The sequence below is a fragment of the Perca flavescens genome, chromosome 15 (genome assembly GCF_004354835.1).
Source record: "Perca flavescens isolate YP-PL-M2 chromosome 15, PFLA_1.0, whole genome shotgun sequence".
In the NCBI taxonomy this organism is placed as follows: domain Eukaryota; kingdom Metazoa; phylum Chordata; class Actinopteri; order Perciformes; family Percidae; genus Perca; species Perca flavescens.
The window spans coordinates 26090971-26107131 of NC_041345.1; the positions used below are offsets into that span (position 1 = coordinate 26090971).

At 42.5% G+C, this 16161-nt stretch overlaps 1 protein-coding gene across 6 annotated transcripts in view; it reads right to left on the bottom strand.

The window, feature by feature from the left end:
• Positions 1-16161, bottom strand: part of nbr1b (NBR1 autophagy cargo receptor b) — a 37199-nt gene that overhangs the window by 9244 nt on the left and 11794 nt on the right. For 4 of the 6 annotated variants that reach the window (XM_028600616.1, XM_028600614.1, XM_028600619.1 and 1 more), the window contains exons 8-18: positions 14243-14368; positions 12668-12874; positions 10892-11051; positions 9220-9303; positions 8367-8552; positions 7549-7662; positions 5904-5979; positions 4916-5026; positions 3573-3749; positions 1914-2204; positions 816-1026 (exon numbers count right to left, since the gene is read on the bottom strand). In XM_028600616.1, the coding sequence (XP_028456417.1) occupies positions 816-1026; positions 1914-2204; positions 3573-3749; positions 4916-5026; positions 5904-5979; positions 7549-7662; positions 8367-8552; positions 9220-9303; positions 10892-11051; positions 12668-12874; positions 14243-14368 (1743 nt within the window). The remainder of the gene's footprint in view (positions 1-815; positions 1027-1913; positions 2205-3572; positions 3750-4915; positions 5027-5903; positions 5980-7548; positions 7663-8366; positions 8553-9219; positions 9304-10891; positions 11052-12667; positions 12875-14242; positions 14369-16161) is intronic. The other 2 variants (XM_028600615.1, XM_028600618.1) reach the window with 2 other exon arrangements.

The window sequence follows — 16161 nt, forward strand, 5'->3', positions numbered from 1 at the left end:
AAACGATGCCCAATTGGTACCAAGCGGCCTAAAGTATGCCAAGAAAACATCCCCCACACCATTACACCACCATCTCCAGCCTGCCCAGTGGTAACAAGGCATGACGGATCCATGTTCTCATTCTGTTTACACCAAATTCTGACTCTACCATCTGAATGTCTCAACAGAAATCGAGACTCATCAGACCAGGCAACATTTTTCCAGTCTTCAAATGTCCAATTTTGGTGAGCTCGTGCAAATTGTAGCCTCATTTTCCTATTTTTAGTGGCGATGAGTGGTACCCGGTGGGGTCTTCTGCTGGTGTAGCCCATCCGCCTCAAGGTTGTGTGTGTTGTGGCTTCACAAATGCTTTGCTGCATACCTCGGTTGTAACAAGTGGTTATTTGAGTCAAAGTTGATCTTCTATCAGCTGGAATCAGTCGGCCCATTCTCCTCTGACCTCTAGCATCAAAAAGGCATTTTCGCCCCCAGGAACTGCAGCATACTGGATGTTTTTACTTTTTCAGACCATTCTTTGTAAACCCTAGAAATGGTTGTGCGTGAAAATCCCAGTAACTGAGCAGATTGTGAAATACTCAGACCAGCCCGTCTGGCACCAACAACCACGCCACGCTCAAAGTTGCTTAGATCACCTTTCGTTCCCATTCTGACATTCAGTTTGGAGTTCAGGAGATTGTCTAGACCTGGACCACACCCCTAAATGCATTGAAGCAGCTGCCAAGTGATTGGTTGATTAGATAATTGCATTAACAAGGTGTTCCTAATAATCTTTAAGGTGAGTGTATACATCCCTATATAAATGGCGCTACCCGTACCTGTACATGGACTCCCCCAGTGGCCGACTGGTGTCAAAGCAGTCAGGGAGGATGATGATGTAATCCTCTGAGGAGGTGGAGGAGGAGCGACTCCTCGTCCGTTCTTTCTTCTCCTCTCCCTCTTTCTCCTTCTCCTCCTCGGGCCCCGTCTCTCTCTCCCCTACCCCGGACTCCGCACACACGTTCTCCATGGGGGACTCCTCACCTTCAACTAAGTTGGGATCAACAAAAAAAAACTAAATCACGGTTTTAAAACCACTAACATTTTCATTTAACTATACAGGGCACAGCATTTAATACCACACTCCCTCAGACCCTGTTAAACAAGCGAAAACACCCTACAGTATATCAGATGGTAACATGCATTTCTCATAGGTAGACAACAGCAGGTGAATGTCTAGATCGACAACGTTTCGTTCAGGTTCCGCCGGATGTCCGTCTCCTTCCTCTTTCTTTGTGTTGGCGTTCTAAACTCCGGTGGATTTATGAGTATTTATGACTATGGTTAACTGCTCCTCAGATCTCTGCAGGGTAAATCCAGACAGCTAGCTGTTGCACGACTAAAACTACTTTTGAACGTACACATGTTCCACCAAAACAAGTTCCTTCCCGAGGTTATTTTGCAGCGGCACCGCGGCTCCGTCCGGCGCTTAGCGCCGCCCAAGACGATTGTGATTGGTTTAAAGAAATGCCAATAAACCAGAGCACGTTTTTCTCCCATACCAGGAATGCTGTTTGGACTAGCCAGACCCTCCTCCGCGGCGCTGTGGAGGAAGGTGTGGCAATGAGAGACTACTGTTGCATTAAACCATACTTCTTGTTACTACCAGTAACCGCTGGTGTTGCCAAATCCCAAAAACTGAAATCTTGAGAATTACAACTTTAAAGTCAGTTGCATGTCCTTTTGGACTGAGACAAATAGAGTTGGGTCATGTCATCAGATTCGTGACTCAAGTCGATCCCACACCTCTGCAATAAACCGTCAAATTGAAATGATGTGCTCACACGTTTAGCTGAACGCTGCTCATTCTCACATAAAAAAAATAATAATATGTTTTTAATCAAGAACATTTGTTACACTCTGTTTGCTGCTGTCACCTGAGGTTGTGTGCTCCTGCAGTGTGGAGCTGGGCGGAGCGAGCAGCGGGGTCGGTGCTGAGCTGGGGCCGGGTCCCGGGGCCGGGGCCACAGACAGGGGGGCGGGCAGGGAAGCTTTCAGCGGAGGAGGGAGGGAAGCCTGCAGCGTAGCTGGCGCTTTCAGGGGGTTTTCAGAGGTGCTGGGGCTGCTGTCTGGGCTCTCCTCTGCTTTCACCGTTTTACTCTTCACACAGGAGGAGGAGGAGGAGGAGGAGGAGGAGGAGGAGCCGCCCTGAGCAGCCGGACGCACCACTGAGCGCAAACAGGAAGTCCACTGTTAGATACTGTAACTCTGATGCTTGGCTCTTTCAATCACATGCAGCTGCAGGCAGAGTGAACAACTTCGATCTGAAATGCTGCTGAAAACGCTCTATTTTTCCTGTGTTTTGAATTTGTGTTTTTCGGCTATTTATAGTCTATCTTGTTTTTTATCTCTAATGCAAACTTCAGTTGTGGCACTCACAATTTCATTGTATGGGTCTCTGTGCAAGGACAATAAAGGTTTATCTTATCAGTTTTTCAAGTGATTGTCTCAACATGGATTTGTAACAGCCCTACTCATTGGGAGAACATTTCATTATTTAAAGAAAGCCACTCAAGGTTCGGAATACATGTGAACCACAGATCAATTGCATAGTGTAACCACAATAGTAGTGTGGTGTGGTGGTGGTGATGGCGCAGTGGATATGTCACTTGTCTTTGGTGTGGCAGACCCGGGTTCGATTCCCACTGCGATACATCAACCAATGTGTCCCTGAGCAAGACACTTAACCCCTAGTTGCTCCAGAGGTGTGTGACCTCTGATATGTAACAATTGTAAGTCTCTTTGGATAAAAGCGTCCGCTAAATGTAATGTAGTGTGTGTGAAATGTATTTTTACTGCCGCTGTTACTTAAAGGTGCTGTAGTTAGGATTGTGAAGATCCAGGACTTAGTCAAAGAATATGAACATCGACAACTTCTCAGTCCCTCCTCTTGCCTTTCTGCTAAAGCCCAAACGGTCTCCTAAACCCCTCCCCCCACAAGGGAGAATGAATGCGTGTGCCTGAGCAGTGATTGACACGCAGTTAGACACCCCCCGGCCCCGACTGGTGCATCTGAATTCGATTCGATATCTCGATGCATCAAATCCATTTTTCTATTAAAGCCATGTAGGATATTTAATTCATAGCTTTTCAAGCTTCAAAAACAAAACATTCTGCAGTGCTCTAATACTAAATAAATTGGATACATAAACTACAGCATTGAGCACATGGCACTTCCTGAATGTGCAAAACATAACAGAATATGTAAACAGAAATGTTGTTAGGCCTACATTCAATTGTAAACAGAAATAATCGATTATGAGCCTGACGATTATCGATGCAGCATTGTCTATGTCCACGATTTGATGCATCCATTATTTGATTAATTTCAACACCTCTACTTCTATCAGGACTGTGATATGTAGATGTATTTGTTCCACGTTCCAAAACTGTCAGTGTTTGGAGGAAAAAATATTTCTTGCCACAATGCCAGATGGATTTCTTCCCTTTTATGTTTCTGTGCTCTTACTTTTCCAAGAAATCAAAGCCTGGGATCAGATTTGAGGCTTTCAGACCTGTAACCTCTGCTGACTGACCTGTCCCTTTCCCGGGGCCGGGCCCTCTCAGAGGGGTGTGGTCTAGCGGCTCCTCCAGGGTCAGTGAGCGAATCACGGTCTCACAAACAAACTGAGTCCCGCTGATGTCATCTTCTCCTTCCTCCTGAGCCGGGACTCCGCCCCCCTCTGCTCCCGATCCCGCCCCGTGAGGGACATCTGAGGACCAGTAACAGGTGGACAGGTGTCATGCTAAATGTCTGTTAAACAGAGCAGGGCGCTCAGTTATCGCCATGTTTCTGTGTGTTCATTTAGAAACCACTGCGGACCTCGTGAACGGATTGCTAAATACAGACTCCGCTGTCAAACATGGAATCATAATTGATAGATCACAAAGAGGTGTATTTCAGCTTACATTTGGAAAACAAGTACACTATTTATTTCAGAGTAAAATCATGCCCTAATGAAAAAAAAAAGACCCTCTCTTTCCTGAATGTGAACTTCTGCCATCAGGGAGAAGAGTCCGTGTGCCGAGATGTAAAACAAACACACTTAAGTTATCGTTTGTCCCAACCACTATCTATCTAATTATTAGGCACTTTTTAAGATTTTGTATTGTCTTTACAGTCATGTGTGTCATTCCTTTATGTCCTAAGTTGCTTTGTTGATCTTCTGATATTATTTTTTATGTTGATTTTAGAATGTTTTTTTTCTGTTATCTTTGGGTTGTAAAGCAACAGATTGTAGCACAATGCTCAAGACAAACTGCCCCTCAGGGACAATAAAGTGTAGTCTATTCTATTCTAATGCCTTCATTTCTCCTGGTTTCTCTACATCACTGAAGACCTGGGGTTGCATATCCAAGATGATGAGATGACATACATTAGTACTTTAACAGGGTGCTTTAACAATGAAGTGTTACGTGCCAGTACCATTCATCCCTATTCAGTAAATCAGATGTCTTATATCAAAATAAAGCAGGTTTCCGTCTTGAGAACAGGAAGTCCTACAACTAACCCTACTTTGTGGGTTCTGGACATTCATAGGGAAGTGTTGACCATATATGGCATTCTGGGGGCATTTCTGTAAGTAAATAATTCTGTTCGTGGATGAGCAGATGGATGTAGAGCAGCTGATATTTATCATTGTTCTTTGCATTAAGGTAAGTACGTACAGTATATTTAATAAATGCCGACTTTCACATTCACACGGACAGTTCCTACACAAATATTTTGAACTGTGCACACTTTGATAAATGAGGCCTCAGATCATATTCAACTGTTAACTGTTCACATGCTCCATTTTGGATTTTCTTTCATTTACTAACCTATGAACAAAACTCTTATCAAGAACCTTAAACAAATATGAAGAGAAAACTGCTTTACCCATGATGCTATTGATGACTTCAGTCTCTTCCTGGATGAGACCCAAAGAGGGACTGCTCTTGTCCTGCAGGGGTCCATGTTGAGGCAGAGGGGACATGCACGGAGTCATGTCTGGATGAGGAAAAAACATCAGAGACTGAACTCAGGTCAGTTTATCAGTTATGTCCATACAGTTACCAACACGTTACACTGATATAGGGTTTAATGATTTGTAATTTCAACAGGAGCTAGGGGTGTCACAATTCTCCAAATCAGCTGTTGGAGTTGGCTTTTGATTTTAAGATCATGATTTGATTCAGTTCTCAATTTAAACATTTCTTTTTCAGCAGGGACGGCGATGCCACAATAAGAGCCACGACATGGCAAAATGGTACTTTACAACAACAGTTTAATTTTCTTCGAGTTTACGAGGTGCAATTAAATGCACCATTGGTAGTATTAGTAGTAACAGGGTGAACCTGAATGCACCATAAAGTCCTGTAAGAGCCCACATCCTTTACCTTTAATGTTCATTGTTTGTTTCCATAACTCTCTCACGGGGAAGGCAAAATGTTGCTCCACTGCATGCTACTAGCCGGTAAGCTAACGTTACCATGTGTCTTTAGCTGCATGCTACTAGCCGGTAAGCTAACGTTACCATGTGTCTTTAGCTGCATGTTACCAGCAGGTAAACTAACGTTACCTTGTGTCTTTAGCTGCATGCTACCAGCCGGTAAGCTAACGTTACCATATGTCTTTAGCTGCTTTTTTTTCTTTGGACGTGCGCAAGTAGGCAGGGGTGGAGAAAGAAAAAATACTGGGGGAAATCGCCGATCCTGCTTTGATTTCGAGATCAAAAGCTCATTTCGATTGATTTAAAAATGGTGACACCCCTAATAGGAGCTGCGACCAAAAAACCCCAACATGCGTCAGCTGAGCATTTTATTGTTCCATCTGTTTTTAACTCTGCTACAATAATACATATGGAAACAACGAGAACACTTCTTACCAGCAGGGGTGTTGTTTGGGACACTCTCCAACTCTTGGACGATGTTGATGTCCAACAGCTCAAAAGACAGAAGATCCTGAGAGATCAGCAACAACAGATAGATAATTTAAATGCTGTTGAGCTGCATTATGGGAAATGTAGGAGGCAGTGTTTAGGGATTGAAAGTCAGGATATCTCAGCTTTTGACAATTCTGTTTTTCATCACATCAATGTGAGGATTTACTGCTTTTCTCGGTTTTATTTTATCATGAAACTGAACATATTTGGAATTTGAAATGTTGAATAGAACAAAAAAAAGACATTTGAAGACGTCACCCTGGGCTCTGAAAACTGAAGAGGGATTTTGATACAAAAAACTCAAAATGTTCCGTTAATGTGCATGTTAGCGTACCGCTGTTGCTATATTTGCCAAGTGTTAAAGCATAATTTTATTATAAGATGTACTTTATGTTGTTTTATGTTTAACAAAGCTTAAAGGTGACATATTATGCTTTTTCCGTATTTCCTGTAATATCTACAATTTTATAATGTTGGATTTTTTGACTGTAGAAAGTGCTGCTATATTCTATTAGTTTCCAATGCTAACTATACCTAGTAGCTACATGCTAACAGCCGTAAAAGATGTCATCTTGGCTGCCAACGTTGTTAAATTCTCCCCAATTTCGGGTCGCATTACTGCTGTGATATGTCTGATTGGGAGTATTTGGTTTAGAAGCCTTTATTGGTGATTTTTCAGGGTACAAGGTCCTGCTATACATCCTTTGCAGTAGCTCCAGCTGATACTACTGAAACAACAGCAGAAGCTGTGGAGCGGAGATCCCAGGAAACAAGCTGGCCAATCAGACGTGACATTATTATTTATAGTAATACATTTGAGAGGGAAATGCTGCACTACATTTATTTTGAAGCTTTAGTTACTAGTTACTTTCCACATTAAGACATTAATACAAAATCTATTCAACAAATTAGTTACTATAGATGAATCTACCTAATCTGTACGTTAGGTAGTTCAAATTAGCTCCATCTTTTCCAGCTGCAACATTAAAGTGATCCTTACACACGAGGTGTCAATAATTATAATCCAATAATATATATTGTTCTAAAATGGGCCATTCTGCATCGTGAGTACTTTTACCTGGGTAACATTTGGATTGGAGGACTTAAACTTGCAAAGGAGTATTTCTACACTGCTATTGCTACTTGTAATTAAGGATCTGTGTGTGTGTGTGTGTGTGTGTGTGTGTGTGTGTGTGTGTGTGTGTGTGTGTGTGTGTGTGTGTGTGTGTGTGTGTGTGTGTGTGTGTGGCTTGTGGCTCGGAGGTAGAATGTGGCAAGACACTGAACCCCAACTAAGGATGGGTTAAATGCAAGAATATATTTTCGCTACATTGTACTGTGTGTATGCGACGATTAAGGAATAAAGTGTGTGTTTAAATATTAGACAATAATGTTATTGTGTGTCTGTGGTTATGAGGTTGATGCATTTTAAGGAACCCATTTCATAAACCTAATGAACACTGCATGTCACTGTCACATGCTGCTGTATGATCATCTTCCCTTGTAGTTAGCAGGTGATGTGTAGTTCCAGCCCCCCATGGGCTCATTGCAGAGTGAACAGCAGTGTGCTGACGCCAGATGATGTTACCTGTGCAGTGAGCAGATCCACAGAGGGGATGCAGTACTCTTCTTGATCCACAGACATTAATGGCTGCTCCCTCGCTGCACAGGCTTTCCCATCCTTTGCCACTGGGTTCTTACCCTGCAGACAAAGTCACATCTTTTCACTCCCATATTGTAGACACCCATATCTACAGCACGTCTGGGTGTGGGTGTGTACTTATAGGGTGTATTTCTGTTTATTTATTCATATCCACACATTCATTCATTTTTTTTCACACTGTCTATGTTCCACCATTGAAGTGGCTATTCTGTTTCAAAATGATAGCCACTGTCCCAGCATTGGAAGGGTGGTTTAAAGGCACCTTTGTTGTCCAGGCAACATTCATTTGTTGTTTAAAAATAATAATTAAACTCAAATATCCTATTTATAGAAATAAATTGTTATGATCCTACCAAAACATTGTAGGCTAATGTAGCATGTGTGTGAATCAGGGGAAATAAATAATAATCGAAAATAATTGATTAATAATAATCAAATAAGATGAAACAAGCTGATTAGATGGTTAAAAAAAACAGTTTGGGCTCAACTAAAGCTAGAACTCCAAAAACTTTGCACTTGGGTTTCCAACTTCCCTTTATGAATTATACCACACCCCTAATTACTAAGGTGCGGCCGATTTGTCAATCGGTAGCCTAGCTGTCAATCAAAATCAGTGGATATAACCAAAATATGGGAAGTCTTAAAATAATAACTATTGTTCTATAAATATAAACAAAAACAGCTACTTCTGGCTGCTACAATCAAGATATTTCTGTTTCCAATCATCCACCCATTGGCTCTACCTGCGGTGTGACACAGGGTGACACCAGTATCCCATCAGCCATCATGGGCGCTGGGGCCAGAGGGTCAACCACGATGCTGCACCAGACCCTGGGTCCAAACTGCTCTCCAGTGTGGGCCAGGCGCCAGTGGGAGGTGTAGGAGCCGTCCACAGTGGGAGCACACAGCGCTACGCTCACTATACCGACCTGGGCACACACAGAGAAGAAAGCAGTGAACTACAATACAGCACATCCATTCAGTGGTACAAAGGAGGGATGCTAATTTAGAGTTTTTTTTTTTCTGACACTCACTAACCGATTAGTTAGTTAATTATTAGTCTCACATAGCCAGACCTTCCTCCGTAGCACTCGGGAAGGAACTTGTTTTGGTGGAAAATGTGTACATTCAAAAGTTGTTTTAGTCGTGCAACAGAAAACTCAGATTGGACAGATAGAATAGGCTAGGCTAGATAGCTAGCTGTCTCATTCTGCCAAAGTCATGGTGAAAATAAAGTTATTAGTTATTTTTGTAAACAAAAATAACTAAGTAAGCAAAGTAACTAAAATATGTCTTAAGCGTAATACATTTAACTTAGTGCAGCAAGTGAGTCTTTTCTCTCAACACCAAAACAGTTGTCTCTAGCATCCCAGCAAATGTTTTTTAATTACTTTTTTATTTTGGTTTTAATAATATTGTTTTTTGACTGTTTAACTTTTAGCATTGAATCTGTCAGAATCCTCTTCGTCAGTTAAAACGGTTAATAATTAACATCCCTATTCAGAAGAGAAAACAAGAAGGATGAACTAGCTGAAAAGTTCAGGGTACTTCTCTGAAGCTAAGTGAAAGTGAGTAAAACGTAAACTTCCCTCTCACCTGTCCTGGCTGCAGGAAGGGAACGGACACTTCCCTCCAACGGTCCCCTGAACCCACCGCCAGGTTCCCCCACATGAACTTCAGCTGCAGGGAGCAAAAACAAGGCAAAACATGACGCTCACTTATCAACTTTATTAAACTAAAGTATACTGTAGAACTGTCATGTCACAATACACGTGGCAGCAGAAATCATACATGTAAAAGTTCTACCAATCAACCAGTTATTGAACAAGGGGTCAAATGACCTGAATGTGTGTGTAATGTGAGAGAAGGGTCACTCGTAGTGACGAGCCCACACAGAGAATTATCAACTCTGCCTTTTAGCCTCCTTCTGCTCATTGTTTGGGTTTTTACTGCCTTTTACCTTTACCGTTTCGGTTCCCTCTCACCAATCTCATTGTGTTGTCTCCAGCAACAGCAGCAGGCTGCTGTTTTCAGTGGGAAAGGCTCTAATAACGCCACTATACTCGACCTGCTCTGCAGCAAACAGCAGATATGGTCTCCAGAAGATGATATATTTCTTGGCGTCACATATTTGGCTTAGCTCCACGGTCAGGTCGAAATGTTCTTATGACATTTGCTAAACGCACTTGTTGCTTCCAACCCTTTTTATTTAAACTAGTGCAGTGCTCCTTCGAAACACACCCGTTTGCTTGGCCTCCTGTATTGCTGCTTGTAGCATTCTCCAGAACCATCGCACCCCGAAATAACTTACAGAGGGGACCCCAAAGCACTTAATATGCAACTGCCTGTATACTCTTGACCTACTGTGAACTGTGTAATTCAGAGGAAAACATTGTACTACTATATTTACCCTGACAGTTTTGTCCCAGCGGCAATTACTCTGTTAAACAAACTGTAGAATTACTTTCACACAACGCACAAGCACCTTGGTCATGTACTAGCTGTAGAATTTCTGCATATAACTGCACAAGTCAACGTGGTCATGTACTGTTTTTTTTAATCCATGTTCTACAGTCTGTTTTATATGTTTTCATGTTTTTGTGTGTTGTACGTTATGTGGCGGTCTCCCAAGTTTTAAGGATGCCCTGCCTCTTAGACTGTAAACCTAGTGTACCTACGGGTACCAATAAAGTGACCTGAACCTGACAGAGAATGTTGCAGATTCAGATTCTACTCACAAAATATCACATAAAATATGATGCATATTTTTTTTTTTTTTCGGAAACTATCCAGCATTATGCCTTTAACACAGTTGAAAGAATGACCACCTTGAAGTAGCCTCAACGGCTAGCCTGTGCGGATAATGCCTCTCTTTTTACTTTAACTTTTTACTTTACTACACCTGGGGGTTTTATTTTGAAATTAGTTTTTTTTTTTTAAAGTATCTGGCACACGCGTGACTTGACACATCTCGCGGAGACGCCGAAACGATCGCTGTAGCGCGCACCGCTGGCGACAAAACAACGTGCTGGAGAGGCCGCGGGCCTGGGCGCCTACGTGTTTGTGTTCCCCATTTCCTCATGTGCACGCAGGTTAGACAGCGATCCGTTTTCGGGTTGATTAGTTTTTGGCATGACGGCGGTAGCCGGGGAACCGCAATCACTGAGCCTTGTAGCGATGTAGCAACTCCCTGCCTCCCGCTGCTGTACTGCGCATGTGTGGGGACACGCTCACAGAGATGCCTTTTGACAACAGCGGAGTTCTTTACCTTAGTATCAGCACTCCAGCAGATTGTTCCAGTGTTCCTCATCTTCCAGTACTTGATAAACTTGGTCCCGGGACGCAGTCGGGTTCCATCAGGAAGGTTCTCGTCCAGAAAGGCAGCCGTCATGGCTGGAACCACCAGGGGACAGGGACGCTTTGGACGCCTGGGCAAGAAATACAGCCATTTAGTCCTGCATCCATCTCCAGCTGTTCTTAAAGATGTGTTTCGCAAAGTTGAGAACGCAGTTGATTTTTTGTTGCACATTTCAGCAGATTTAAATTAATCTACAGTATGTGTGAAACGAAATCCGGCATTAGGAAAAAAAAAAAAAAAAAAAAAAAAAACTGTCCTATTTTGGTAGGACAGCTCTCACAAAGTACAGGGCTTCACCCTCAGCCAATGACAAAGCGCCTTTTAGTCACGTGTTTCACTTGTAGTTTGGAAATAAACCAAATGGATATTGATGAAAACCCAGATACTAGTGACGAGAATCAGCCAACCGCTCAGTCTCAAACCGAACTCGTTCCGAAAAAGTATTTTGGATTCGAGCAAGACGACGAGGGTCAGTCTGATGCGATTTGCAAGGCATGCTTTGGCCTCGTTGCAGCACCGCAAGGTAACACCACCAATCTTTACCAGCACCTTAAACTAGTCAACACAAAGTGCAATATGATGAAGCTGTACAAGGCAAGAGGCCCGAAAGACGTTTTAATTAGCCTCTTTACAGCCATGTTCAGGGCCATATTCAGCGCAGTGCGTTAAACTTCTATTGTTGGTAATCTACTTGAATGGCAAGTTGAACGTTACTTCTATAAAAGGCAAGTAGTTAAAGAGTGTGCTAAGAAATAATTCTGTTTTTGATAGTGTACTTAAATTGGCAATTGATAAACTCTATTTCTCTAGAGACTGAAGCTGTAGCTGCAGCATGTTGATTAACATGTTTTAATTATGTAAAGACATGTTCAAGGCATTCAGATAGAGCCTGTATCAGGGCCATATTTAGTTCAATTAGTTATAGGTCACTTTTTATTTTATTTATTTTTAAATCGGTCATTTAAAAATTTCAATCGTGAACAGGGTGAATCGAGATCGCAATTTTATAATGATCGTGCAGGCCTACTCCTCAGTTTTTGATACTTGATTGTTACGACAAAATGCGCCTTGGCTCATGCACAGCGCGCGCACACTATGCTTGTTATACACACACACACACACACACACACACACACACACACACAGACGCACAGCAGCACACAAACATGCAAAAGATTAAAAATAAAAAATATTACATAATTACAAAAATATACTATGTGAAATAGTATTATGATATGATCTGCTTGTGCGCTTTCACTTTACACACGAGCGGATCAGTTTCTTCTCCTGAAAATCTCTCCTTCCTGCTTAGCAAATCCTCCATCATAACAGCAATGCGCCAAGGTCCAAACACGCCTGGCTTTTAAAGGGAATGGGAGATGATCTCCGATTGGTTTATTGCATGTTACGCCCAAAACAATTAATTGATTAAGACACTAAGTACAACCCTTTTGAACCATGCTCCTGGCACACGGACAATTGTTTCTGCCGTTAAACTTGCAAAAGTGGATTCGTACACACCGTAAACGCCAGGCGCTTCACACTGTGCGCTTACATTGTTAAAATAGGGCCAAAAATACCCCTGGTTGGGGATCACTGGCCTTTTATTGAATCATTCTCCTCTCCAGGGTGTACTCCAACCAATCTAGTTGGGGAGCGTGTGAGCGTTAGTGTTAAGGGACCTACTCGGGGCTGCTGTGCTGGGTGGCTCGTGGCTGCAGGAGGACGGGGGAGGAGCTTCCATCTCGGTGGGAGGAGCTCCACTGGATGCCCCGCCTCTCCATTCTCAGCTGCTTCCGGATCTCTTTGACCTCGGCCTTCAGCAGGCGCTTCTCCGCTTTCAGCCGCTGCTTCTCCGCCTTTCGGAAACTGCGGTCACCTCGCCTGTAGAACCTGAAAGGGGACACCGCCATTTCGAGCCGTTAGAACAAGGACTCCTTTAACACAGGGGTCTTTAATGGGGGTGGTGGAAAAAAATCTATACAGCATAGTATCGCAATATTTTCCATGGCAATACTGTATCAATCTTTTATGATATATGTGTTGGTCAGTTGGTCTGCTTGACAATCCCATTTTGCAGCAATAAAATTGAAATGAGATGAACAAACAGAGAAATGTATCTTTTTAGATAAAACAGATGTTGACAAAGTTTTCTTTTGGGGGCATCATTTGAAATTGGGAAAAATTTGAAGTTGGAAAAATAATAAATTGCAATATATCGCAGAATATTGCAATATCTTTAAAATCGCAATAATATTGTATCGTGACATAAGTATCGTGATGATATCGTATCGTGAGGCCTCTGGTGATTCCCACCGCTAGTCTTTAATGTTTTTTAAGTCCAGGGACCCCTTAGCCGAAAGAGAGACAGAGTAGGGACCCCCTACTACACGTGTCAAACTCAAGGCCCGCGGGCCCCGCGCAAATTCTGATCCAGTCTGCAACACAATTGAGGTTCACAAGACATTTCGGCCCTCCTTAGATGCACGCCTAAACCAAAAAGATGGGGGAACTGTGTTTTACGTAGGGCTGGGCGATAGGGAGGAAATCAGATATCACGATATTTTTGTCCAAATACCTCGATATCAATATTGCGGCGATATTCTAGGGTTGACAATTGGTGCTCTAACAAAATATCTTCACACTTAGATTTTAGATAAATAATCATCAGTAATGTGGACATAATGTCTAAGTGGGGAAAAGGCAAATAATAGAACAGCTAGAACAGTCTGGTAACTCTGTAATGCAGCCTTTAAAACCAGGAAAAGACAACACTTATGTCATATCACGATATCACGATATCCAAAATCTAAGATGATATCTAGTCTCATATCACGATATCTGCAGAGATATTTATGGTCTCCAGAAGATTGCCCAGCCCTAGTTTTACTCAAAGCAGAATTTTGGCAGATTTTGAGACTCCGAAATTCCCACAGTACCAGAGAGTTTGCATATTCATGCTGTGAAACCGGTTGTTGGGAGTCGGCCGTGTGGTAGCCTGCTTTTAAAAATGTAATCATCGTTTTTGCTTGATTTGCTAAATTCTACGATGGCTTTGGAACTTCTTTGCCGACTTTTTCAGGGCTGTATGTCGACCCAGTTTAAGTGAGAAGACTGCATGACGTGCAATAACACAGTCAAAGATATTTGACTTTTTCGATGAAATAAAAGCATGTCAATAAACTACACGTCTGGCCCTCGATGTCTGCGCTGGATCCGAATACTCCTTCCACTGCTGGTAACGAGACTGCGGCGTCCTACCTGCTGTGGTCCGGGGCTGGGGATCCGTGCTCGGGGATGGACAGAGGAGTCCGGGCTCTCACCAGGTTGTGACTGGGATCATGTGAGAAACTGCAGGGCTCGCACAGAGTACAGGACGTACACACACTGAACCACGCACACAGACAGAGACACGTTGGAAAAGAAAGGGAGAGACAAGCTGAGGACTGGCTGTTTCTGTGCAAGTCAACATATTTCTATGAGGCCCGAAACACGTGGAAAGAGAAAGCGAGGCAGCTGGAACAGAAACCGAATCCCATTTTTAAGTTTCAGATTTCAAGGAAAGAAAGAATGGCTCTCCTCTCTGCCCTTTCTTTTCATTCTGTACTAGTCTGTATTTTCTTGATGTTGAGCCATGCGTTTTAATGTATGTATATCTATCCCTGTTGAGTTTGTGTTCTGTCTTTAGTGCATTTGTTGTTGAGTTTTAGGTATTTTAAAAGGCCCGTCTTGGGACTGGCATTGCAAATTTGCTGAGGCCATTGTAGCGCACTGAAATCTCTTCTGTTTTTCTAGTCAATTTATCATATCAGCACGCTTAGTTAAAATAACTTGCTGTATGTACTTTTGTGAATTCATGATGTCTTTATGACAAGGTAAAAGAACACTATATCGTGTAATGCCTACAGACTGTGTAGGAGGAAAAAATGTTTAAGCACTAAGGTCCCATGGCATGAAAATGCCATATGCGTTCCCCCAGCCTGCCTATGGTCCCCCAGTGGCTAGAAATGGTGATAGGTGTAAACCGAGCCCTGGGTATCCTGCTCTGTCTTTGAGAGAATGAAAGCTCAGATGGGCCGATCTGGAATCTTCCCTTTATGACATCATAAGGGGAAAGGTTACCTCCCCTTTCTCTGCTTTGCCCGCTGCCCAGAGAATTTGGCCCCCCCCATGAGGAAATAGAACCATGGCCACAAGCTGGTCAAGGCCACACCCCCACCTTCCACCTTGCCCCCCACCTCTCCTCCTCAATATCATTTAAAGCTACAGACACAGAAATGGCCCATCCTAAAGAAAGCTCATTGTTGGACTGGCTCTAGTGGCTGTAATTCTGCACCAAGGCTGAATTTCGAGAAAGAGACTTCAGATACAGTATTAGGGGACCACTGAGGTCTATATAAAAGAGACTTCAGATACAGTATTAGGGGACCACTAAGGTCTATATAAAAGAGACTTCAGATACAGTATTAGGGGACCACTAAGGTCTATATAAAAGAGACTTCAGATACAGTATTAGGGGACCACTAAGGTCTATATAAAAGAGACTTCAGATACAGTATTAGGGGACCACTAAGGTCTATATAAAAGAGACTTCAGATACAGTATTAGGGGACCACTAAGGTCTATATAAAAGCATCCAAAAAGCAGCATGTCATGGGACCTCTAAGAGAAACAGAAGAGCATTGTGTGTACGTACAAAGAGACAGAAACATGCTTGTATTGAACCGCGGCTATTTCTTCTATTAAAGGTTGCAAAATGAAGATATCAATACAGTATAGGTTATATATATTATTAAACATATACAGTGCCTTGCGAAAGTATTCGGCCCCCTTGAACTTTTTTACCTTTTGCCACATTTCAGGCTTCAAACATAAAGATATAAAACTGTAATTTTTTGTGAAGAATCAACAACAAGTTGGACACAATCATGAAGTGGAACGAAATTTATTGGATATTTCAAACCTTTTTAACAAATAAAAAACTGCATGCGTGCAAAATTATTCAGCCCCTTTACTTTCAGTGCAGCAAACTCTCTCCAGAAGTTCAGTGAGGATCTCTGAATGATCCAATGTTGACCTAAATGACTAATGATGATAAATAGAATCCACCTGTGTGTAATCAAGTCTCCGTATAAATGCACCTTCTCTGTGATAGTCTCACAGGTCTGTTTAAAGCGCAG